This window comes from Diceros bicornis, chromosome 35 (assembly GCF_020826845.1).
Source record: "Diceros bicornis minor isolate mBicDic1 chromosome 35, mDicBic1.mat.cur, whole genome shotgun sequence".
Taxonomy (NCBI): Eukaryota; Metazoa; Chordata; class Mammalia; order Perissodactyla; family Rhinocerotidae; genus Diceros; species Diceros bicornis.
The window spans coordinates 3,750,846-3,774,573 of NC_080774.1; the positions used below are offsets into that span (position 1 = coordinate 3,750,846).

Below are 23,728 nucleotides of genomic sequence, written 5' to 3' on the forward strand. Positions count from 1 at the left end.
GGCAGGTGTGCGCTGAAGTGGAAGGTGTGAGGATACGGGTAGGGCACTGACAGCGTCTGTCCCCATCCATCCCAAGCCCTAGGGGTTTGCCCTTCCTGCCCCCGTGATTGCTGTGGGTAGGCGACATGACCCATAAGAACAGTGCGTGGCAATCACACCTCTGTCAGGGTTCCTGGAAATGAGCCAAGTGCTCCTCCTGGGCTTGAAGCTTGAGCCATCTGGCAGGAGCATCGGCCGCCACCTTGCCATCCTGAGTAGACTGAGAGTGAAGCCAGGAGACAGAGTGAAATGGGTCCTCACCCGGTGTACATGAAGCCAGGACGCGTCCTGGATTTTCAGTTACACAAGCCGGTGAATTCTTGTTTGCCCTTAAGCCAGTTTGGGTTGGGTTTTCTGTCACATGCAGCCCAAAGAATCCTAATTTATATATGTCTCAACCCAGTAGCAATGAAGCCTGCTTATTCCAAAGCTGAACAGAAATTAAGTGTAGAATATCCATGCCAGGCTCCATCCTGTGGGGGAGAATTCTGGCAAAGACACTTCAAAACACTCTTCATGTGCCTCTGACACTCCCTGCTCTGTGCGTCTCCTAGTAGGGGGTCTTTACGCTTGTGCACGAGCATAGGAACGGCCTGGAGAGAGGCCCAGGGCACGGCCAATGTGAGTGAGCGACCAGAGGGTAAAGTTACAGACTAGCTTCTTACCATTCTCTCTGTTCCCTGCTCACAGCCCGCTCCACAGGGTCTAGCTAGAAGTTAGTAACATAGGACTGATATACTGTATTTGTGCTGTGTTCTATTTGTGTCAACGATACGCTGACTTAACAGTGTTGTGAGGCAGAGACCCTGGTGTTCATCCAACTCCTCCTCTGCACCCAGCTTTCCCAGCCCTCTTGAAATCTGACGAGGACACGAGACTCCTTCTGACCAACAAGATGTGTGTGGAAGTGTCATGTGTCACTTCTAGGCCATTTCTTAGAAGAGCCTGCATGTAACTCTCCAACTGTCTGTTCCTCTGTCATCGTGACCAAGAAGACCACATGTTCCTGACGCTACAGCTACAAGATGATGAGGGGTCCATCAGTCTAGGTCCCTGAGGGACCGCATGGAACAGAGCCCCCACCGTTTAAGCCATGTAGTGTAAGCAAGAATAACTTACATTGCATTAGGCACCTGAGATTTTGGGGTTACTTGTTGCAGCAGCATAACATACTTATCCTGACTAATACACATGGTGGCCTAAAGTTTCCTTATAAAAAAGGAACTGAAAAAAAAGAACTGGAATAGACTTAGAGCAGAAAAAGTAAGTAAATAATAAACATTTGGTATAGGGATATGGCAAATATCATGAAGCTGGTACGAAAATAACAAATTGACAAAGGCTACATTAATGAAATGTAGCAAATTCCAGGGAGGAGGAAGATGGGACACTTTTAATGTCAACATCTCATAAAACAATTGCGGCAAACATCCTAAGACAGATAGAAAGGAAGGACACAAGGATGCAACCAGACAGCTGAATACAGGCGCACCCGTGATCACACGAGCTTACCATGGCTAAGGGAACGATGCCAACCAGGTCCTTCTGGCTGATGAAGATCTCAGACACGGCGATGTCTGTGGTTCCCTTCCGTGGGTATTCAACCTGCCAGGTGATGGGCTGGGTCCCCGAGAGGCTGCTGAAGCTGGCTATTTCAAAGTTCATCTGCACAACCTCGTTGAATAAACTGCTGCTTCTGGAGGGGAGCAAAAGAAAATGGTTTAAGCTGACTCTGTTCGGTAGAAGGACCCTTCTCTCCCTTTGGCCCTCCTCCTCACAACTGTGACTAGACCATAAAGACAAAGAAAACATCTTTCAGGGAATGCACCTGGGACATGGCACCAACTACAAGATAGGGGCCTGGGCAGCTGGCACGGAGCAGCACCCACAAGTTAAGGATCTGGGCAGAGTCTTCAGCTTTGAGCATTAAACAGTGTACGCACTGATGAGTCTCTGGGATTGGTGTTTACCAGCTCTTCAGACAATGAGTTAATCCACCTGGCTTCATCCTCATAGTATGAACTTGGATGAGCTTTGAACTAAATGGACCCCCCTTAAGTTCCATTTCATAGATGTGGCAGATGCTTTAGGCAACTCACTCGCCATCTTTGAATCCCCTCCTAGCTTATCCTCCTGTCCTAGGGAGGCTGAGAAGCATAAAACAGCATTTCCAGACTCCCCTGCAGCTAGATGGAGACTCAAAGCAGAGCTTTCACCAGTCAGGCTCACTCATTTGGGACTTAGATGGAGAGGTGGGTTATGAAGCGGCAGCTGGGAAGGGAGTTTGAATTTTCTGGCAAGCATCGTGTTCCTGGTTCTTCCGGGGCGGCTGTGCTGGCCTTTCATGCATCCAGGCCCTCAGGTCATCATGCCAAGTGGCTACCAGTAATGCTGCCACTGCAAAAGTCCCCTGCAGGGTTGGTCATTTTTCTCGTCTGTGTTTTATCTCTGGCTGCCTTATCCCTGGCTGTGTAGTAAATAAATTCAATTCAACGGCTCTCCAGAGATTCTCTGAATTGCCTCCTGTCCTTTAATGAAACGTCTTCTGCTCAGAGGGACTAGTTAGCTAAAGGGACTCTGTTGTCTGCAACTAAGAATTCTGACCAACACCCTAAATCTGAAGTGGCCCAGATGTATGTATCGTTAGCAAGATTGCCCCAGCAATTCTGTTTCTTTGGGAACCACTGGCAGTCCATACTCCTCATTTTTTAGATGATGAAATTAAGGCCTGGAAAGGGAAATGGCTTGCTCACAACCACACAGCTAGTTAGGGGCAGAGTCAAACGGAAGGCAGCATCTCCTGATTTCCAGTCCTGTGCTCTGGACGGCATTCTCCTCTAGACAGTTAGTGGTCAAGTAAGAAATCACAAGACACCAGGCAAGTTTCTCTAGGACAGGGGTCGGCAACTAGGCCGGGAGCCAAGTCTGGCCTGTTGCCTGTTTTTGTAAATGGTTTCATTGGAACGCACGGCCCTGGCCACTTGTTTGTGTTTCGTGTTACAAGAACATAGTTGAGTAATTCTGTCAGGTAAGGTGTAGCCTGCAGAGCCTAAAGGATTTATTATCTGGACCTTTTCAGAAAAAGTCTGCCAGCACTTGTATTAGGAGGTCAGAGAGGGAAAGCTGGAGAAGCTTTCTGGAGCTGTTGAATCAAAAGAATTGATATTGGTGGAAATAGGAAGAAAGGGCTTTCCAGGCACACTGCTGGGCTTGTAGGGTAGGCCAGGATTCTGGGATATGTTGAAGCCAGGCTGAGGTGCTTCTAATACTTGGCTGTATGCTAAGTATTGCTGTAAGTGCTGGGTCAACTGTTAGTGATATCTCAGCTGGCACCCACCGGGAAAGCTACAGGTGAATTGAGGGGGATTTTCCATAGGACAGCAAGAAAGAAACACCAAATACGCTTAAAAACTGCAACCAAGCATGTGCTGGCACCACTGCGAAGAGTGGTGGAGAAACACTGCCCTTTGCTGGGGGGATAATCAGTTAAAGATGCACCCACTCAATCTTTGGGGTTTGCTCAAAAGCCAGAACGCTAATTCCCCAACCCACCACCCTCAGCCCTGCTCAGAGGCTGGGGCAGGAGGTAACGGGAAGGTTGCTGCACCAACCAAAGTTCTGGGACCCGTGAATCTCCCTTACGTTCTCTGGGCTGGAAGAGAGGTCCAGAGAATTACATTTTATGAGAAGCTGGCTATCCCTCTGGTAGGGAAAATAAATCCAGCGTCTGGAACATCAAGCCATGGTCTGTGCAATCTCAAGAGTGAATTATTTGCCTTGGAAAATGAGGGAGAAGTGTCTGGGGTCTGGAGTGTTTCCAAACTAAGAGACGTGTCCTTGGTCCAGCAGCTAAGGCCCGCAGGGATGTGAGCCTGCTCAATTCGACTTCTGGAAATCCTTCCTGCATGCTCCGGCCCAGCCTCTCTCTTCACTGGGTGACAGACACGCTTTCATTTCAGGGGGTTTAATCTTGTCCTCTTAGCAAGAACACCCGGCATTGGCATCTCCTTATCTATACAGAGCTGTGTACTGGCTGAGCATGCAGGAGATGTCCAGTAGCTGCTTGGCTATCTGATGGACTCTCTTCAGCAAACAATTTACTTTCCTTAGTCCTGGATCCAGTTGTACCAAGACCTATCATCGCCCCAAAGAGATGCCTGCACTGGCACAACACTCGAGAGTTTGCAGTGTGCCTTCAACCTACCCCATCTTCATTCTCTCCTAAAATTCTTTCTTGAGCATCACAACAGCTCACATCACCTCTCTGAGACTCAGTTTTGTCATCTAGAAAATTGAAACAATGCATTCCCACTGTCCAGGGAGGAGCTGATGTGCAGAAGGGGCCAGTGCAACTTCTCATCCTCGAGCTGCGTCCTCCACCATTGCAATCACGCTGAAGAAGGGCGTTAAGAATGGTGGAATGCCAGACAAGAGAAAAGAGAAGCGGAGTTTTTCTTTCTGGTTTTGAAAGATATAATTATGTTATCTGATTTTTGTGAGCAATGGGGTTACCTTCTAGGGTATTCTGCTCAAGTTTACAGAAGAATAAAGACAACAAGCTACTGTGTATGAAATGTCCCCTATGTACCAGGCAGTGAACCAGGTTCCATGCATATATTATTGCAAATCTCAATAAAAACCTTTATGGTGGTAATTATGGTTCCTATTTTACACAAGTGCCAGAACAGAGACTTTTTCATATTTCTGCATCCAGGGAGTGTGTTTGCATCTGCTTGGCCTTCACCAGTGGGTAGAAGGCAGTGACTGGGCAGGCGGCCATTCGAAACATGGCACAGCCCCCACCCAGACTCCCACCACTTGTGAACCAACAAAACTTAATCTTGGTTTCAGGATAGAAAAGAATAAAAATTTCACCATTTGTGGAAAACTCTAGTTTTTCACAGAGCTTGCAGAATTCTGGGTGAGAGTGACATCAGGACGAGTGCGGGGTGCACTGGGGGCACATGCCCGTTTAGAATCTTGACCTCAGTCTTGCAGGGAGCTGGAGACCTCAGACGAGGAGAGGAAGCTGTTCTGTGTCCACAGGGACCCCGGGAATGTGTGTGAGAGAAAAAGCTAGACAAGTGTAACCCAACAGAGAGATGAACCCCGGGAAGGCCCCAGGATTAAACATCCTGACTTAAGAGAAGGAATTCCTCTGGGAAGACGCAGAATCGACTTTCCTATTTGTTTACTTCTGGGCGACCATGCCACTTCTTGCTCTGTCTCATTCCCACACAGCCTTTATCTTTTTTGTCTCTAAAAACTGCGTAATGTGATATATCCAAATTAAAGTAAATTAAACTATATTTTGAAACCTCAGAGTTTTGTGGAGATGAGGGGCGAAAGCCTTATGGTGCCTGGGGTCCCTCTTTGTTCGTCTAGAGGGGAAAGTCACTTCGCTCCTGTCAATGGCTGCCATATGGGAAGCCATGCCAGTGTGCTGGATGGTGAAAGATTTTTCTAGAGAAGCTGGGAATCTGGAGATTTTCTATAAAATCCCTGGATTTTTAAACACAAGAACTTGAACCTTTTAGCCATGATGTGGCTCAGACAACCTCTCTGCTGGCTGTCTGTTTGCTGTCTCTGGCTTAGGGAAAGGGTATTTCCATATTCTGAAGGCAGCATTTCATAGCAGTGCTGTGATTTGAGGTGGAAGACGCCTGCCCTAAAGACGACACAGTGTGGTGATTTCAAACTGTGGTTCCCAGGACCCTTAGCACACCAAGGGGTGTGACAGCAGTGGCTATGGGGCTGGAGTTGGTCCTTAATACCACCCCTTGTCCCCATATTACTCCTCTTGCAACAAAAGCAGCTCCAGCCTTCTATGTGGCAAAGATTGGGCCTCCACGAAGTACTTTATTCAAAGAATGAAAGGAAAGGGAAAGAGTGAAGGAAAGAATTAAATGAGAGAAGCTGGGAAGGAAGTGGGAGAGGGAAGGAGGGAGGAGGGAACTCAGGAGTTAGAACCAAGACTACAAGCCGTAGCTCTTTAAAGTGAACGCAGCGAGCGTTATGATTCGTGCTGTGGGCTCCCAAACAGATTTCCTGAGTTCAAATCCTGGCTTCACCAGGTACTGGCTGGGTAACTCTGGGTATCTCTGCCTCCTTTTCCCTATTTGCAAAGTGAGAATGTTAACCCTTCCCCTTTCATAGAGTTGATATGAGGATTAAATAAATGAGCGCATAAGTCTCATGCACTTAGAGCTTGGCACTAGCAAATGTGGATAAATGTTAGCTGTTCTTGTTTCTAGGAGAACTTGACACTACGTTCATTCTCAGTGACTTTAGGTTTAGCTGCCTAAAGCCACTGTTAAAGCATGCCCCTTTAGGGCTGCTCCAGGAGCCTCTGAGAATGAGCCACAGTAGAGATGCTGATTCTCTGCCATTCATGGCAACTGGGATTCATTCCGATTTGTATATAGTGCATTTACTTGATAGCTGCCCCCATCAGACAGGACACAATGGTATAATACATCATGCTGGTAGATGGGAACCAAGAAATGAAGAAATCTGTCTGCAATTCTGTCTGTGGTCAGTGCCCTTCTGCTGTCTTTGAACAAGATGAAATCTTTGCTAAGCCTTTGCCTTGAAGGGGCCAAGGCCCCTCCATGCCAGCCTATATGGGGCTTGTGATATTGTTGGAGTAATAAAAAGAGGAATTTAAACACTTAAGTGACTCTAGAGAGTGCCCAATAAACACCAGTTGCTAGATCAATAGTGTAGATTTACTGAAGTAACTCTCAAAAGAAATTTTCAAAATTGGCTTTAAAAAAGCTCTTACTCAAAAGCAAATAAATTCCCCCAATAGTCACAATAAAGTTTGGACCACTGGAAACCCCATTTACCAAACCTCTTAGCTATTGAACTCTTTCTCGTAAGAAAATGGAGTCTGAGAGTGTGTTAAGAAGCCAAAAGGGCTTTACCTCCCCACCATGGGGTGTAAGGGATTTCAGCTCCAAAGTCATCAGCCACTGTTGACAGCTTAATGCCCGCAGAAAGAAATGAGACTAACAAAATGAAGAAATCAACCTCATAATAGGGAAGTTGCTCCAGGAGGACAGAATCATTTGGCCCAGGCTTTGTTTTATTCATTCTACTTCATGCGTATTTCATGAAGGCAAAGGATACATACTTCTCCTCTGGGAAGGCTTTTTTAGATAGTCCCGTTGACCCCAACGTCCAACACTAATGGCCTGGTGATCCTTGAGAGCTCTCCATGGTGCTGAAGCATATCAGTTTGAGCTGCACGTTGCAAGCAACAGAAAACAGCTTGTGCTGATTGATAAAGAAAAGGGAATTTTACAAATGCCTCAAAACTACTAGGAAGCCTGGAGGAAAAGACATGGAGAGTAGGTGGGAGCAAAGGGAAGTTACAAGATGAGAACCAGGGACAAAACCAGTTCTAGACTGGACACCACCGCTGATGCCAAAACTGATTTTCTCCTGTCCTTGATCCTTTAGATCATTAATCCTATGGTCAAAGTGCTGAGTGGGGATATCTGATTGGCTGAGCTGAGATAACACACCCTAATCCAATACGTCAGGGCAGCGTGGTGTAAGGATCTGGTCTGTCATTTGAGGGAGTGACGTCTTTCATCTCTGCTTTCTGCAATTAGCATACGGGACAGAATTCAGCACGCAGGATCATGGTGAAGGGCAGACGGAAGAGAAAAGCCTCTGAGGGTTGCCCTGTTTCCAGGCACACTTCGATTATATTATGAGTTTGGACTTAATATAATTTTTTTTTCTTCTCTCTATCCCAGTCCCCAAAGCCTAAAAATTTATAGGAGCAGGTAAATGTGGAAGGATGAGGAAAGACAGTACTTTACTACAAATCATATCGATGCCAATGACATTACTTCAAAGGAGAACTGCAACCCTATGGAAGTAACCTGAGCCTTCCCCTCCTATAATGTAGGGGCTCTCAACCTTGGCTGAATGTTATAGTCACCTGGAGACAGTAAAAGAAAAACTATCGATACTTGGGTCTACCCCGGACCAACAGAATCAGAATCTCAAGAGGTGGCAGTCAGACCTTAGTATTTTTGAAGCTCAGGTGAGTTTAATGTGTGGCCAAGGTTGAGAATTACTGCTAGACACAGAAGGGTTCTCTCTGTGGTCACCAAGCATTTCACTTCTAAATTATTATTATTTTTTGCTCCCCGTTGTCTAAGAAGAGATTGTATTGGCTAGGTGTTACAACTACGGGCTCTGAAATCAGATACACTTGGGTTTGAATTCTGACTTTACTATTTAGGTGGGGAGGTCACCTTGGGCAAGTTACTTAACCCATTAGTTCTCAACCTTGGTGACAATCTGGAATTATTTGGCAGAAGAGCTTTAAAGAAATTCTGATGTCTGGGTCCCATCGCAGGGATCTTACTTTCATTGGTCTGGAGGGGGATCTGGACATTGGGAGTCTTAAGGATTCCCCAGGTGATCCTAATATGCAGCAAAGTTTAAGAAGCACTAACTTCACCTGTATAAGAATCCGTTTCTTGACCTATGATAAGCTAACCTCATGGGGCTGTTGCAAAGATAAATGGTATAATGCATATGTAGAGCTTGGTGCATACCATAGCAACTATCCATCAGATGGTACCTCTTTTTTTTTCTTCTGTGAGGAAGCTCAGCCCTGAGCTAACATCCATGCCAATCCTCCTCTTTTTTTTTTTTTTGTTGAGGAAGACTGGCCCTGAGCTAACATCTGTTGCCAATCCTCCTTTTTTTTTTCTTTTCCTTTTTTCTCCCCAAAGCCCCAGTAGATAGTTGTATGTCATAGTTGCACATCCTTCTAGTTGCTATATGTGGAATGCTGCCTCAGCATGGCCGGACAAACAGTGTGTTGGTGCACGCCCAGGATCCGAACCTGGGCAGCCAGTAGCGGAGCGGAAGCACTTAACCGCTAAGCCATGGGGTTGGCCCCGTACCTCTTATTATTGCTACAATTATTTCTCCTGTTCAGTAACCTGGCAGGACTCTCACACCTTTGCCCTCCTAAGACCACGTGTCCTGAGACTTGCTGAACACAGCAGGTGAGGAAAAACAAGATCTTACGCAAGCTCACCAGGTCCTGACATAAGTGTCCCTCCTAGTGCAATCGAGTTTGCACCAGCTCTGCCCCTGAATCTGGCTAGACCACGTCCTGTTGTTTATTTTTCTTGCTGCAGGGTGGTGGGTGAGTGTGAGCACACATTTTGGAGTCAAAGCCCTGGATATAAATCCCACACTTAGCCTTGGGACATTTCGTGTTACTCAAGCTCTCAAAACCTCAGTTTCCTCATCTCTGAAATGGGGATACACATTCTGGTCTTACAGGGTGTTGTGCATATTTAGGGAGATAAATGTACATGTTTAACACACCCTAGGAGCCTAGTGCATAGCTGTGAACATGTTGACAGCTAATCCAATTAATAAAAGAGACTGGGGCTGGTGAGGGGGACACAGGTAGGCTGAACAAAACCATGGACCACATGGAGCTCCTGATAGGTAGAGAGAAAGAGCAAGAAGCTTCCAGTTCTCCTAGACCCCTCCTGTGTGAAAGCCCCCCACAATGGCTCCGGGGATCCCTTGGCCACACAGTTGAGGACTCAGTGGTGGTCATGCATTCCTGCTGGCTTTTATTTTCCATGCAGGCTGCAATTTCCTGAAGTGGAGCCTGTGGCTTACATGGACCTAACATACCAGGAGTGTAGGATACATTAATTCTCAAGCAGCTGAAATTTTAGCTAAATCAGGTCATACCTTAGGAAGTGCAGCTGCCAAGAGGGCCTCCGAGGCCTGGGTGGAAGAGGCATGGCCCCATACAACACCCAGCAGGCTCTTGGGGCTCTGCAGCCACTGTGTGGGCTTCCCAGTGCTGCCATGGTGGTCTCTACACCAGGGGGTAGGCACTGAGTCCATCCCTTCAGATCCAATTGGTGAGCCCAGATGCAAGACCATGTGGAGAGAGAGGGGCCTGGCCATTCTGGCCTCAAGCCATTGTGCCAGATAAATATAGCTCCATAAGAGAGTCCGGAAAAAACCAACAGAGGAATTGCCCAGAAAATTCCTATTTATTGTGAGAAATAATAGTTGTTGGACAGTAAGCTTGGGACAGTGTGTTGTACTGCAACAGATAACTGATGAAGACTCTGACTGATACAGATCTTTCACTTGATTCCTAATTACCCTAAAGTCTCCTCTGCACTTTGCCAGCAGGATATGACAGAGGTAGAATAGAATTAGCTTGGGATGTCAGGGGCAGGGAGGGCCTGAGAAGGAGTCCACCCCACAGCCTCCTAAGGCCCTGAGTGGTAGAGGAGAGCAGTGGAATTTTCACCTAGTTTCAGGGAAGGTTACTGAAGTTGGCCGAGAGAGAGAACTGAGGCAGAGCCTGACCCGGCCCCAGTCTCCTGCACACGGGCATGGCTGGAGCAGCAATGATGTCACAGATGGTACACTCGGAGACCAGGTGGAAACATGGAAACCCATGAATGTCAGTACTGAACAATGGCCACACCCAAGCATAAGACGGATACCTGTGGATGACGCCGCAAGAGAGAAGATCTGAAGACCTACGGTTTCCCCCACAGTCCAATGCCATCGTGACTCTTCCCACCTGGGTCAGTCTTGAGAATAATCAGGCAGAATTCCATAGACTGATTGGCCACGTTTAAACCTGAAACGCCTTAGAAAACCTGGAATCAACCAGATTAACTTTTCTGCTACCAGGTAGACATCAAGAGCAATGACAGACAAAGGAACAGAGTGGTGTGTATTGTTTGCACACTGGAGTCTGCAGATTGGAAATACAGCCAGGACATTTGTTAGTGGACGTAGAATGTGGCATAACAAATGTTGAGTGACTCTTCTGCGCCTGGCCTGGGATTAGCAATGCTTTCATCTCGCAATTCCCAATAATACGAGGTGCCTCCCCCACTACCGCACTCCTCTACTGTTTTCTCCACACTTTATTCCACCCTGGGCTCCTTAGTATCATCAGACACCAAGCTTCCCTCTACCTTAGGCCCATTGCCCTTGCTTTTCCCCAGACATCCCCACAGCTCACCCATCACTGGACTCAACGTTATCCATGGCTCACTTGGCCCCTTTATCTATATCACCATGCAACACATACATTTATATGCATTTGCTCATTCACCATCTGCCGCCCCTTTCTCAGCCGTGAACACCATGAGAGCAAGGACATTGTATTGTTCCCATCACAGCGCTGACCACTGACCCATAGGAGATGCTCAATAAATATTTGTTGAATGAATAATGAGTGAGTGATGGCTCCAGGAGTTCCCTGATAGTCACAGTTTCCTTTCCCTCCACTCGTCAGGTTAATATTAATTTCCACTCCAGGAGGGAGCTGGAGTCTCTGCTTAGTTGGAGAGGAAGGCAGAAGCATCCTTTGAAGCTATCAGGCTTTCCAGAAAGGTTGAACTTGTTCCACGAGAAAAGCGAGAAGCAGAGCCGTTGGAGGCCTTCCAGGAAAGACATGCTCCGAGGTCCACTCCTAAAACTTTGCGTTTTCCAAATATCACAGAAGACAGAAACTGGATCTGGTCCAAGGCTTGCTATTGAATTTTATGCCTGCTGAGCTCCACTAAATACATAATGAACAGGCTGAATTAACGATGCAAACGTATAATTTACAGTTAATGTTTGTAATTGATGAGTTGAGGGTCTCTGTGGCAGCATGAACTGCTAAGACTAAAAGGATCAGAGGGGATAAAGGGAAGTTTTACTTTTGAAATAGAAGGCATGCTCTGCTCAGCGTCAACCCGTTTGTCCGTTCATGCATCCATCAAGCACTGACCAAGCACCCGATTGGTGCCGGGCACTGTGGTCCGATACTAGAGATACAGAAGTGAATGCACCGCAGTCCACAGAGGGTCACAGGCCGCCACGAGCAGTGCCCACAAACCTGCTATCGGTTCCCCATTTACTTGGCTAAAGACACAGAGAGAAGAGTGGCAGAGCGAGCACAGATGCAGCCCATCCAGGGGCTGTTTGCTCCTGTCCCTGGTCCCCTCCGCAGCATCCTGCCGCAGTGGCATTTTCCAAGCAGGTGGGGTTCCACATGAGTTGAGAAGGCAGTCTGGTTCTTGCTTCATCACTTCTCTTTGCATTGGGGGGTCCATAGCATCCTCATTCTGGAAGAATTTATACTAACAATCTCTGCTCTTCTCTTCAATGTCCTCAACCCCAGCTGCATTATAGGATAACTTGGTGAGCTTTTAAAAAACACCAATGCTTTTTAAAAAACATCTTCCTCTCTTCCCTTCAGATTCAACTGGTCTGTTGTGGGCCTGGATATGATTTGTGTGTGTGTGTGTGTGTGTGTGTGTGTGTGTGTGTGTGATAAAGCTTCCTAGGGTATCCCCATGTGCATCCATGGTTCAGAAGAATTGTTTCTTGTTTATTGTTTTTCTAAGGGAATAGTTTCAAATATGGAGACCTTATTCTTGTACTAAACTCAGCAGCAGCAAGAAGACAGTCTCATCCAAAGCACAAATGCAGAGGCAGCCCCAGGTGTCCCGGTGCAGTGTCTCTGACCCCTGTTTTGCAGCGCTGTGGAAAGCCCCACCCACCAGACCCTAAAAGGACTCGGTTTACTAGATGCTGCTGACACTGTGGTCATCAGTCAGGAAACCGAACCCGTGGCAGGTGGTTCTATAGAGGGGATTTAATTCTAGTTATAAAGGCATTGGAGGGGCAGAAAGGACAAACTGAGGATGACAAGGTAGCCAGAGATTATCAATGAGAGGAAGATGCTCTTTGTCCAGGGCCAAGGGACAGAGGGTGGGAACAGTGACCCCAGGGGCTAGGTCATTGGTGAGGGCTGCAGCCGTGTCAAGAGGTGCCCGGTAGGAGCTGGAGCCACAGAGAAGAAGGACCCACTGCCTGAGACACCATTGGAAGCAGAGAGGGTGACAAATACCTTGAATTTTTTGCTGAGGAAGATTAGCCTTGAGGTAACATCTGTCACCAACCTTCCTCTACTTTGTGGGTCACTGCCACAGCATGGTTGACGAGTGGTGTAGGTCCACCCCTGGGATCTGAACCCGCGAACCCAGGTCGCCAAAGCGGAACGTGCCGAACTTAATCACTATGCCATGGGGCCAGCCCCCTCACTTCTTTCTTCTATCTCTCACCAGGGCCTCCCACTGGCTAAACACAGCCATAATCCAGTTGGCGAGGGATTCTGGATAGTATAGCTTGGAGGGGTCACAGAGCGAGGGAGGGCAGGGAACGGGATTAGAGACCAAACAGGCAAACAGCTGGCACACACTCCCACCACCACTCCCACACCAACACCACCAGTGCTGCAGAACGTATCACCACATCCACTGGGGAACCTCCAGCCTGGTCGGCCCTGCCAATGAGAACACAGTGTAAATGATCATCAGCAGAACTTAATGAGCACCTATTGTAAGCTGGGCACTGTGCTGCGTGATGCTAGGCGAGAAAGAAGAGTCTTCTCCCTGGAGAGTGGTTTTACTGCAGGATCGGAGAGGTGGGCACTGACAGCAAGATGTGATGCGGGCTGCCACATGAAGACAATTCCTGAGATGGGGACAACTAAATGAGAGAGTTAGAGAAGGCTTCCCTGAAACAGGGGCTGTGAGCTGAGGCCTGAGCAACGAGTGGGAGTAAGCCAGGGGAAAGGGGGCAAGTGGTATTTTAGGAAGAGGGGACATCCTGGGTGGAAGTCCTTTGAGGGACTGGAAGGAGACGTGTGGGCTGGAATGCAACGAACACAGTTTTAGACACACATTCTAACATCTGGGGCAGCCAGCACGAGGGGGAGGACAGGGTGGGGCCAGCACCGAGGCACCTCTTGGTGGTGGAGGAGGTGGTGGGTCTTTCACACTCATTCCTCTAACATTGTTTAAAACATAGTCTTAATAACTGTCAGGACAACGCTTTATCTTAAAAAAGAAACAAACTAAGAAGGCAACATGTTGGGTGGAAGTGCTCGGGGGAGCAGCTGTTCTCATGGCTGGGTTTCCAAGAGAGTCTGAGAAAGTGTTGGGAACTGAGACTGCAGAGCAGCCAGGGCAAGACCCAGCAGGACGTCGGGCTCTTACTGAAGGATCTGGGTACTATGGGATTAAACAGGAGAGTAACAGCACGAATTGATCAGATCTGCATGTAAGAACCATCCCTCTGGCCTCATTGGGCAGAGTGGCTTGAGAGCAGCAGTGAGGAGGCGAATGGATCACCTCAGAGGAGAATAATGGCGGCTGGGAGAGGAGGTAGCACGGAGACGAGGCCGGCAGTTAGAGAGAAATCCATTAGTACTCACGATGGAGGGGATGTGGGCGATAAGGGAGAGAAGAGTCAACGTGACTCAGCATAAGTGGCTCATTTTTTTACTTTCTTCTTTGGCTGCCTAGTGCATAGGTTAAAAAGAAGAGTGCTCTGCTTGATATTAAGGGCTGCTAGTTCCTAAAACAGGCTTTATTGCTTAAATTCTCATCCTTGGGTCATTTGTCTTCCCTATTGGGGTAACCGGTACCATCATCCTCCCAGCTGTTCCAGCCCAAAAACTAAAAATAATGATTGATTTCTCCTTTCCCCACATTCCTTCCCCATACCCCCTCCTCTAGCCAGTCCTCTTGGCTCTGCCTCCAAATGGATCTTGAATCTGTTCACTTCTCTCTATCTACACTGTGACCTCTGTAACCCAAGCCCTCTTCATCTTTCTCTTGGAGCATTGTGTCCGTCTGTTCTCCTGGCTTCTACTCTTGTCTCTACAGTCTATTCTCTGCCCAGGAGTCAGAGGCGTCTTTCTATAATGTACAGCTCATAAGGCCATGTCCATCCTTAAAAATCTCCCTGGCTTTCCACCACAGTTAGACTACAAGTTCAAGTCCCTTCCTTGGACATATCCTCTCCTTCTGACCTCACTGTCTGCCTCTCTCCCGTGACCACTATGGGGCTCTTGTCTGCTCCATAAACATGCCAAAGTCATTTCCACCTTTCCATTTGCTGTTCCCTCTGGTTGCTCTTTCCATGGCTGGCTCCCTCTTGTCACTTAGCATAGAAACCAATACCTTCAAACATTTGAACACCCAACTCAAGGAGACACCCCAAATACCCACATTTCAGAAACAGTCACATTGCTAGATTTTCATCATTGCACTTGTCACTGTTGGAGACACTGTTGGGTTTTCCTTTGTTCATTTTCTACCTTCCCTACCAAGATGTAAGCTTCTTAAGACAAGAGACTTTGTCTGTCTTGGTCTCTAACATACCCAAATGCCTAGAATGGCGCCTGGTAATATAGGAGGAGATGAATAAATCTTTATTAGTTAAAGGAATGAATCTATGTTCCTTTGTTGTAGCCTCCAGCTTCATTATCCTTAGATAGCATCGCTCTTTACATCAGCCAGCCATCCTGTAAACTCACCTGCCATCCTTTCCCAGTAACACTTATTGGCAGCATCCCAAAGGGCACATCCAATGGGTTAAGCTGATTTGGGGAAGCAAAATTAAGCTGAAGAAAAGGTGGGGAGAATAAAACTCACTTCTGGAGGTGAATTGTTGAAATGCAGAGCTACAGTAATTCTTCAAGCATCTGCAATTTGTCATTGCACAACAGGAAAATCAAATACTGCTTAGGAATCAAGGGGTAGCCAGCTTGCCCTTACAAACCTTCCTTTTAGTTTCCAGAGGCCCTTCAGTGTCCCAAAGGCAGGCATGGGGCCAAGCCTCCTTGCCAAACCATCCCCTCTCCACTCGACTATGTGTATTTGCACCAGTTTAGGACAAGCCTATATTAAGTGCCTTGAAATTGTCCCTAACAGAAACTAGATGAGCTGAAAAGAACTACCTCCATCAGAGAGTAAAGTTCTACAAGTGGCTGGTACTATGAGATGGCAAAGCGTTTGACTATATCAGTGTTAACAAGTGGATTTCAGGAGGAAGAGCTCCCAAGTGGTGAAATTCCATCCTGATGGGGCTATCATGCTATGTGTAGGGGGAAGGCAGATTCTTCAAGCCGTGCTTCCGATCGCCTCAGGACCCACAGGAAAGGCAGCCCAGTGTGACAGAACACTGTGGCTATGGCCCTGACATGGTGGACATTTGTCATTTCAGAGCTTCCCAGGACCCATCCAATTTAATCCGATTTAATAGCATGGCAGTTTCCTTCTGGAGAACTATCCTTACACAGAGCTGTGATGGGAAGTTAATTTCTGGTGGCTACTCCCACTTTAAAGATGAAATGGCTGAATCCTCCATTTTTCCAGTTTTGCATGGCGAACGTGGCTTAACCAGCTGGGTGCACCCTTCTGGGACCTTGACGACAAGGCGGCAAAGAAGGGAGAAAGGAAGGAACAGCCGAGGTAGGTCATTATTCTGGCCAACGTGGCTGACCTTTCTGCCTCAAGGCACCTGCTACAGTCACTACTGCCCTGTCCTATGCTTGTCACTGCTTCTTCACCACTCCCAAGTCTGTCTTTCTGCCTCTTAAGACCCTGTGACCTTCTATTCTGGTTCACGTATTCCCTTTGGGTTAAGTGACCCAAGATTCAGTTTCTCATGCTTTGCAACCAACAACCATGATGAATACACCTGCTTTACCCTTGCCCCTCCCTTGGCCTCAGTTTCCCCTTTTGTAAAAGGCAGATATGGTAAAATGACCAGATAATCTCTGTGCTATGCTTTAACACTGGACACGGTGGTGTTTATCCCACATCAGACATCAGCACTTTGGGAAGCCAGAGCCTGGAGAAATGCAGCCTCAGAAGACGCTCCCACCTTCCTCAAGTTGCCTGGAAGCTGCATCGAACTCCTTCACCTCTAAACGGTTCCTTGTGTTCCAAGACCAAGGCGATCTGGCTTGAAAGGCAGGCAGATGCCGTGAACAAATGTCTCCCCTGTGAGCCATCAGCAGACACAGCAAGAGAGTCAGATATCAGGAAAAAATGTAGTGGATGGAAAAATAAATGGAGGATCAAAACAATATTTCCCCACTCCGTTCTCTGGGGAGCTGTGTTTTCCTTCCAGCTTCGCTGACCATTTTGACCCATCATAAGAAAGGAATGCTTGCTGGCAAGGCAGCACACTCCCTCCTCAGATGTGAAGGACGCAGCCACCCCCAAGTCTGGTTTCCCTGGAGCAGCCGCAACGGACAGCCAGGGGGATTTTCAAATCTAAGGCACTGAAGCCATAACTATTTAGCAGAGGCAATCTGAGGGGACCTCCATTTAGAAAAAGCCATTCTTAGGGGTCTCAGAAGCTGCTTGAAGAGAGAGTAAAGATGCTGAAATGAACCGTATCCTTTGAGAAATCAGTTTAAAGGCTGCAATTTCATCTCAGAGCAAACTCCGTTTAGGTAAACTCCCCAGACAGAGGGCTGTGGGGACTGAATAATACTGTGTTCACACTGGAAATGGAAACATCATCCTTGTTGAAGAATAGTTTCAATCCCAGAGCCCTCCTGTGCTGAAGTGGCACAGAGCAGCCGTGACAACTGCTTTTTCACTTTCTCCAGTTCCCAGCCCTGTGTGGGAGGGATGCTGGCTCTGAGTCCTCCAAGCAAAGGATGGGGAGGTCTCTGGCTACCTCTGTTTGTACTGTGCAATGTGCACTCTTTCCAGAAATAGCTACTGAGGCTCACAATAGGCAAGGAGAGTTTTGAGGAACTGGGGACACAGCAGCAGCAGGACAGACAAAGCCCCTGTTTCTCATGAGCATTCATGCTAGCCTGAGCATGTTGGGGGGCAGGAAGGAGGTGAGGAGACTGGCGTAAACAGACCAGCAAGGGTAGTGACAATGACTGCTCATAGTGGGCATGGAGCGTGTGGCCTAGCACTGTATAAACGCCCCAGAGATGGGCACTGAAATATTATCTCATCGATCCATCTCCTTACACTGGGCCTCCCAAGTTGTAGGGACCCGGCGGGATGTCTGTGCAAAACTGTGCAGGTGACCAGGTGCTAATTCTGGCCAGTGTCGATGCTCAGATCCCAGAGAGGCCACCAAAGCCATTACTGGGAAGAAGGGTCCTCACTTGGCCTGATTTCTTTGTCCTCTGGTTTCTTGAACTGGGGGCTCAGAATAAGTATCATATTGAGGGTACAAACAGGAGCCCCATATCCTTCTCTGGCCCTCAGGAGAGCCAGGGTTTGGAAGCCAGGCTCCTAACACACCAGCCAGCACTCCTTCCACGATTCTGTAGGCAAACACAAACACTCGACTAGTGAGAGAGGAAGGTGAAAATGCACTGGGAGGAATACAGGAGAGGGGAAAATGGTTTGCATTAACCGCCTGCACGTGTCTCCTGTCTTCAAAAGTGTCCAGGGAATTGGAAACTGGTGGATGACATGGGGAAAGAGACAGTATTTGTGGTGCGAATGCACTGTGCTGGGTGTTTACTGTGCATTGGCTCACACCGTCCTCAGAACAATCCTACAATGTAACCCTATTCAGGCTCACACAGAATAAGTAAGGACACAGCTCACAAACTGGGACTTCAACCCAGGCCTGCTCGACGGCAACTCCCACACAGGTGTCACACGCATCCAGGTGAATCCCTGAACTCCACTTGCTGACTGTGCGGTGTTGGGAGAGTGTGTCTATGCTGAGGTCTGCAAGATGCAAGCGACATCACAGCCCTCACAGAACCGGCTTGAAAATTAAAAGCACCAGGCTTCCACTTCAGTGGAGGACAGAAATCTTCCTCTTACTTTAATTTGAAGAGAGAGAAGAGAAAGGACAGGAGAGAGGGGAGGGAGAGGAGAGAGGAGAGAGAGAGAGAAGAAGGAGAAGAGGAGGAAAAAGAAGGAGAGGAGGAGGGGGACAGAGAGGGGAGAGGAGAAGAGAAGAAAGGAGACACGAGGATTTCAGAGACGTCTGTGACAGTCATTCCAGTGTACCCCACTGCAGAGCCAGGCTGGCAACAAAATAAAGTTGGTCCTCAGAGCTCCCAAAGGGCCTAGACCTCTCAGTCCTTGACCATGACAAGTAGCATGGCCAGGACCCTAATGTTAAGTGGTCCGTAAGGAAAGGGACTCGGTGTGTCTCAGAGCCCTTGCTATGGGGGGCCCTGGAGGTCAGCCGTGTGCTCTCCCTGTCCCTCTGGCACGTTTTCCTTCCATGGCTGTCCTAACATGAGATCCCTCAGTTTCAGAGCCCCATTTCCAGTAATGGCAGAAAGCTCGGACTTCCTTGAGGCAGCCAATTTCATCTGTCGGCAGCCTCATTGCTAGAAAGTTCTTCTTTATATTGAGCGGACATCTGCTGGGTAATGCCCAGCCATGGCCCCAGTTCATTCATCTGTTCATCCATTCAGTCAATCAATCATTGGTTGGTTCATCCACTGAACACATATTTTGAGCACTTGCCATATACGAGGAACTGTGCTAGAGGTGTGTGGTGAGTGAGAAAGGTAGAAATAGCAGAGCTTCCTTCCTTTGGGGGTCAGGGGTCCCATAACTGGATGCCTCAGGGGGCCAGTGAGGGGGGAACAAAGATGAGTGAAGTGGCCTGGGTGGATAAGAACTAAGAAGAAGCACATGTGACAGCACCTCTGTTCAGCCTGCTCCTCTTTTGAGCTCTATTTTTCGATACCCTGGACCCTTGGATCATTGCCTCATCTTCAAAATGGGATACATTAAAGTACCCACCTCATAGGGTCTTTACGAGGATGAAATGAGGTAATGTACATGCGGTGCTTTGAGCAGGCTCTGCCCCGGAGGGAGCTGTCCCTCTGTGTTAGGCGCTGATGCTGTTTCTGTCACGATCATCCTCGACTGCAGGCCTCTAACTTCAGAGTTGGCACACACACCACCCGCAGGACTTTTGGCCAAATCCAGGTACCATTTGTTCTATTATTTACTTTGTGTTTTCTCTGTAAACGGTCCCACTTTTTCTTAAACTTACATGACTCTATTTAACAGAGGATTTTATATCAATACATCAAGTTGGAAACGAAATACACTTGCCAACATGACACAAACGAGGTGAATACACTCATTCGATCTTGTTGCAGGAGAAAGCCCTGAGCCCCGGCTGCTCCCCAACCCGACTCATCAGAAGATTCGAAAAGAACAGGGACTTGAGGTCACTTTCTCTCTTTGTGATTTGATTGATGCAATGTCACCTTGTGCATGATATAAATAAAGTCATTGAACGTGATACCTTGGGAATGCTGCTTTTGTGGCTTATCTGGCTACAGATGGTCACTGTTGTCAACACTCACTGGAAATGCCACCACCAAGAGGAAACACCCTCTGAATGCAGCTGCACCGAGAAATTTTGCCTCCGTTCTCCTTCCTCCTTCAGGGCCTAAAGCATACTTGAGGATTGTCCTAAGAAAAAATGGAGGGCGGTGATTTGGACTCAGGGGCTCCAGGTCCCCAGCATGGCACTGTCTCTCCACTCCCTGTGGTCTCTGCACCCACAGAGGTGACAAGCAGCCGTCCAGGACACTGTCTCCCGGAAGCCAAGCTTGCTGGTGCTGTAGAAAGGCCGCCAGGACGTGGACCAAATGTAGCCGCAGAGATGCTTTCAGGAGGCAGAGAAGTGAGGGAGAACTGAACAAAGCCATCAACACAGCGTGCTTGCTGTGGGGTCTTTCTTTTCCATTTCGTGTCACGTGTGTTCACATCGGCTTCATGTGAGAGAGACATCTTCCTCCCTGCTCCAGGTTAGGATCTGTTTAACATTTGCCACAATTTTCTTTCCACAAAAGGCAAGATTGTTTCTCTTAAAATAAAGAGAAAGAAAAACAAGTGGAAGATGCGGAGGAAAAGTCTCCCACATCATGAAGGAATCTTTAAGGAAAGAGGGCCATTTGGAGGTTTTATTTGCTTATGTAACAGTGGAAAATAACAAGTTGAAATCCCAGTTCACCCTGTAGCTAATAATCCATTTAACCACAACAGAGCGGAATTCTGGCCTTGCAAAGTAGGTCACAGATTGCTAAATATATACTGCTAAGTATATCTTTATAATATACAGTATATATTTATATAAATGTAATGTATTAATATAAATATATAACAAATTACATATAAACATACATTTTATATTTGTAACACATGCTGTGAAAGTATATTTGACTATTGTAATTGTTTACCCTTTTTCGACACAGAAAAGATACTTTCAAATGCAACACATGCACACAGTAACCAAAATTCAAATGCTACAAAAAAGAGTATGGTGAAAAGGAACTTTTCTTCCCATCTCTGATCCTTAATTTCTCAAACCCAGTCTCACTGAATAGCTGTCCAGAGATCTGCTATCCATTTACACATACATTCCTTTGTTTCTTCATTTTTAATTATGTCAAATGCACATACATAAAATTTACCATCTTAGCCATTTTTAAGCATACAGTTCAGGGGCATTAAGTACATTCACATTGTCGTGGAGCCATCACCACCATCCATCTCCAGAACTCTGCTCATCTTCCCAAACTGAAACCCAGTCCCCATTAAACACTAACTCTACCCCCCAACCCCAGCCCCTGGAAACCACCATTTAACTTTCTGTCTCTATTAATTTGACTGCTCTAGAGACCTCATATAAGTGGATTCTCGCAGTATTTGTCTTATTGGGACTTGTTTATTTCACTCGGCATAATGTTCTCAAGGTTTATCCACGTTGTAGCCTTCTTTTGTTTTCTTTACATCCAGTATTCACATGCCACACATGCTGCTGGGTGCCTGGCGTTTTTCACTTAGCAATACTTTTTAGAGAACTTTCCAGATCAGTGGATACAGATATAACTCACTTTAAATGGCTATATAATATTCCATTTAATGGAAGTGTCAGAATTTATTTGACCAGTTGTTTCCAATCTATTACAGACAACGGCATGATAGATGTCTTTGTGCACACATGCAAATGTACTGCAGGGTGCCTTCCTACACGGGCACTGCTGGGCCATAGGTTTGGGGCATTTACAATTTCTTATCACAGAACTGCTGTCCAGAGTGATTGTATCAAATTACAGTCTCATCGCATTATCCTAGAACATGCATTTCCCACATCTGTGTTTATTTGGCTTCAAGAACGGAGGGTTCGAAAAAGTGACCACAGTCTATCTCCTGGCTACCAGCACGAAGACACTGATTTGTTGTTCACACATTCATTTTAGCCCTCAATGAACCATGCCTGCTGGATTCAAGCCTCGGTTAGCCAGCTCCCCTTGAATCTAAGTTGGCCTGTGATGGGTTTTGCCAAAAAGAATGTGGCAGAAGAGATGCTGTGCTGGAACCAGACCTAAGCCTTAAGAAGACATGGCACACAGGCACCCATCAGCAACAATAATAACAATAATAATAAAGGGTGGGGAGGACACTTTGGGAGGTGATGGAGATGTCTACAGCCTCGATGGTGGTGACAGTTTCAGGGGCGATCCCCAAACGCACCAAGATGTATACATTAAATATGTACAGATTTTTCCCTGTCATCTGTACCTCAATGAAGGGATTTTTACAAAAAGAAGACGAAGCACCTTCTGCTTTGTGCTCTGGGGAAAGCCAGCCTCCGACTCCTGAGACCACCACGGGGGGAAGAGCACTCCAGCTGTGGGAGAGCCAGGTCAGAAGAACTGAGGCCCCGGCCCTCGCCCTGGCTGAGCTCCTAGCTGACAACAGCCAGCACTAATTTGCCAGCCACGTACATGAGGCATCTCGGACATTCCAGACCCAGTGGAGCTGCCACCCGCTGACGCCATGGGGAGCAGTATGAGCCGTCCCTCGTGAGGCTTCCCAAGATGACAGACATGTCACGAGCAGTAGAAAAACAGTTGTCGAAAACTACCTTTTGGGGTTGCCTGTTACCAGCAACAGTTACTTCACAGATCATTCAAAACACCGTGGAATATGTACAAAAGATACAAGAACAACCCAGCCCCCAATAAGGTCATTGTTTGGGTGGGGAGAGATCCTGAAAACAATACTTATGCTGGACCGTGCTAAGGGCAAAAACAGTGTGTAGAAAGTGTTATGGCTCAAGAAGGGAGGGAACAACTACCTTTACCAGTCTTGGTAGGATTCAAGGAGGGCTTCACGGAGGAGGTGACATTCGTTCTGGGCTTTCAATGATATTGCAACTTTCAAGCATGAAGCTCCAAAAAGTTCTTCATTCGTTCATGACGGTGTGCGCTTTGGGGTAACTCCTTCCTACAGAGTCAAACCAAGGTCAGGAGGCTTTCTCTGAAGCGCTTTGGAGGTGGAGGCGGGGCAGCGGGCTGAGAGTGATGTCAGAATTATTGCCAACACCAACGTTTCCGGTTGACTTCCATAGCAGTTCAGCTGCCGCTTTGAGCTTGGAATTAAGAAGTATGTCTGAGCAGGACCAGCGTTCACCCCACTACAGAATACCCAGAATGCACAGCCAGCAAGGAGCAGGGGGCTTTCCTTTTACTTCTCTTAGCGTGGAAAACATAGTTAGGTCTTCCTCTTGTCATCTCCCAGAGCTTCCAGACGGCTGCTGAGCCATTCTGAGCAGACACCCCCGGGAGCCTCCTCCACTCAGCTTTTCTTTGTGGGGGGCAGAACGATAGACAGGTGACATTTTCATGCTGTTCTTTCTGGTGGGGCTGCCAAGTCTAGGTGAAGCTCATTTAGCCCTCACTGGGTGTAGTGTAGGGGGCTTGCTGGGAGCAGGGCTGCTGGGCCCCAGGCTGGGTTCCGGGTGTGCTGGGTAACAGGAGTGGGGAACCGAGAGGCGA

General features: G+C 47.5%; 1 protein-coding gene across 1 annotated transcript in view; it reads right to left on the reverse strand.

Annotated features, from left to right (window-relative positions):
- TMEM132C (transmembrane protein 132C) overlaps positions 1-23,728 on the reverse strand; it is a 356,987-nt gene that overhangs the window by 77,556 nt on the left and 255,703 nt on the right. Inside the window, exon 4 of the mRNA XM_058531234.1 lies at positions 1,552-1,735. Coding sequence (XP_058387217.1) covers positions 1,552-1,735 — 184 coding nt within the window. The remainder of the gene's footprint in view (positions 1-1,551; positions 1,736-23,728) is intronic.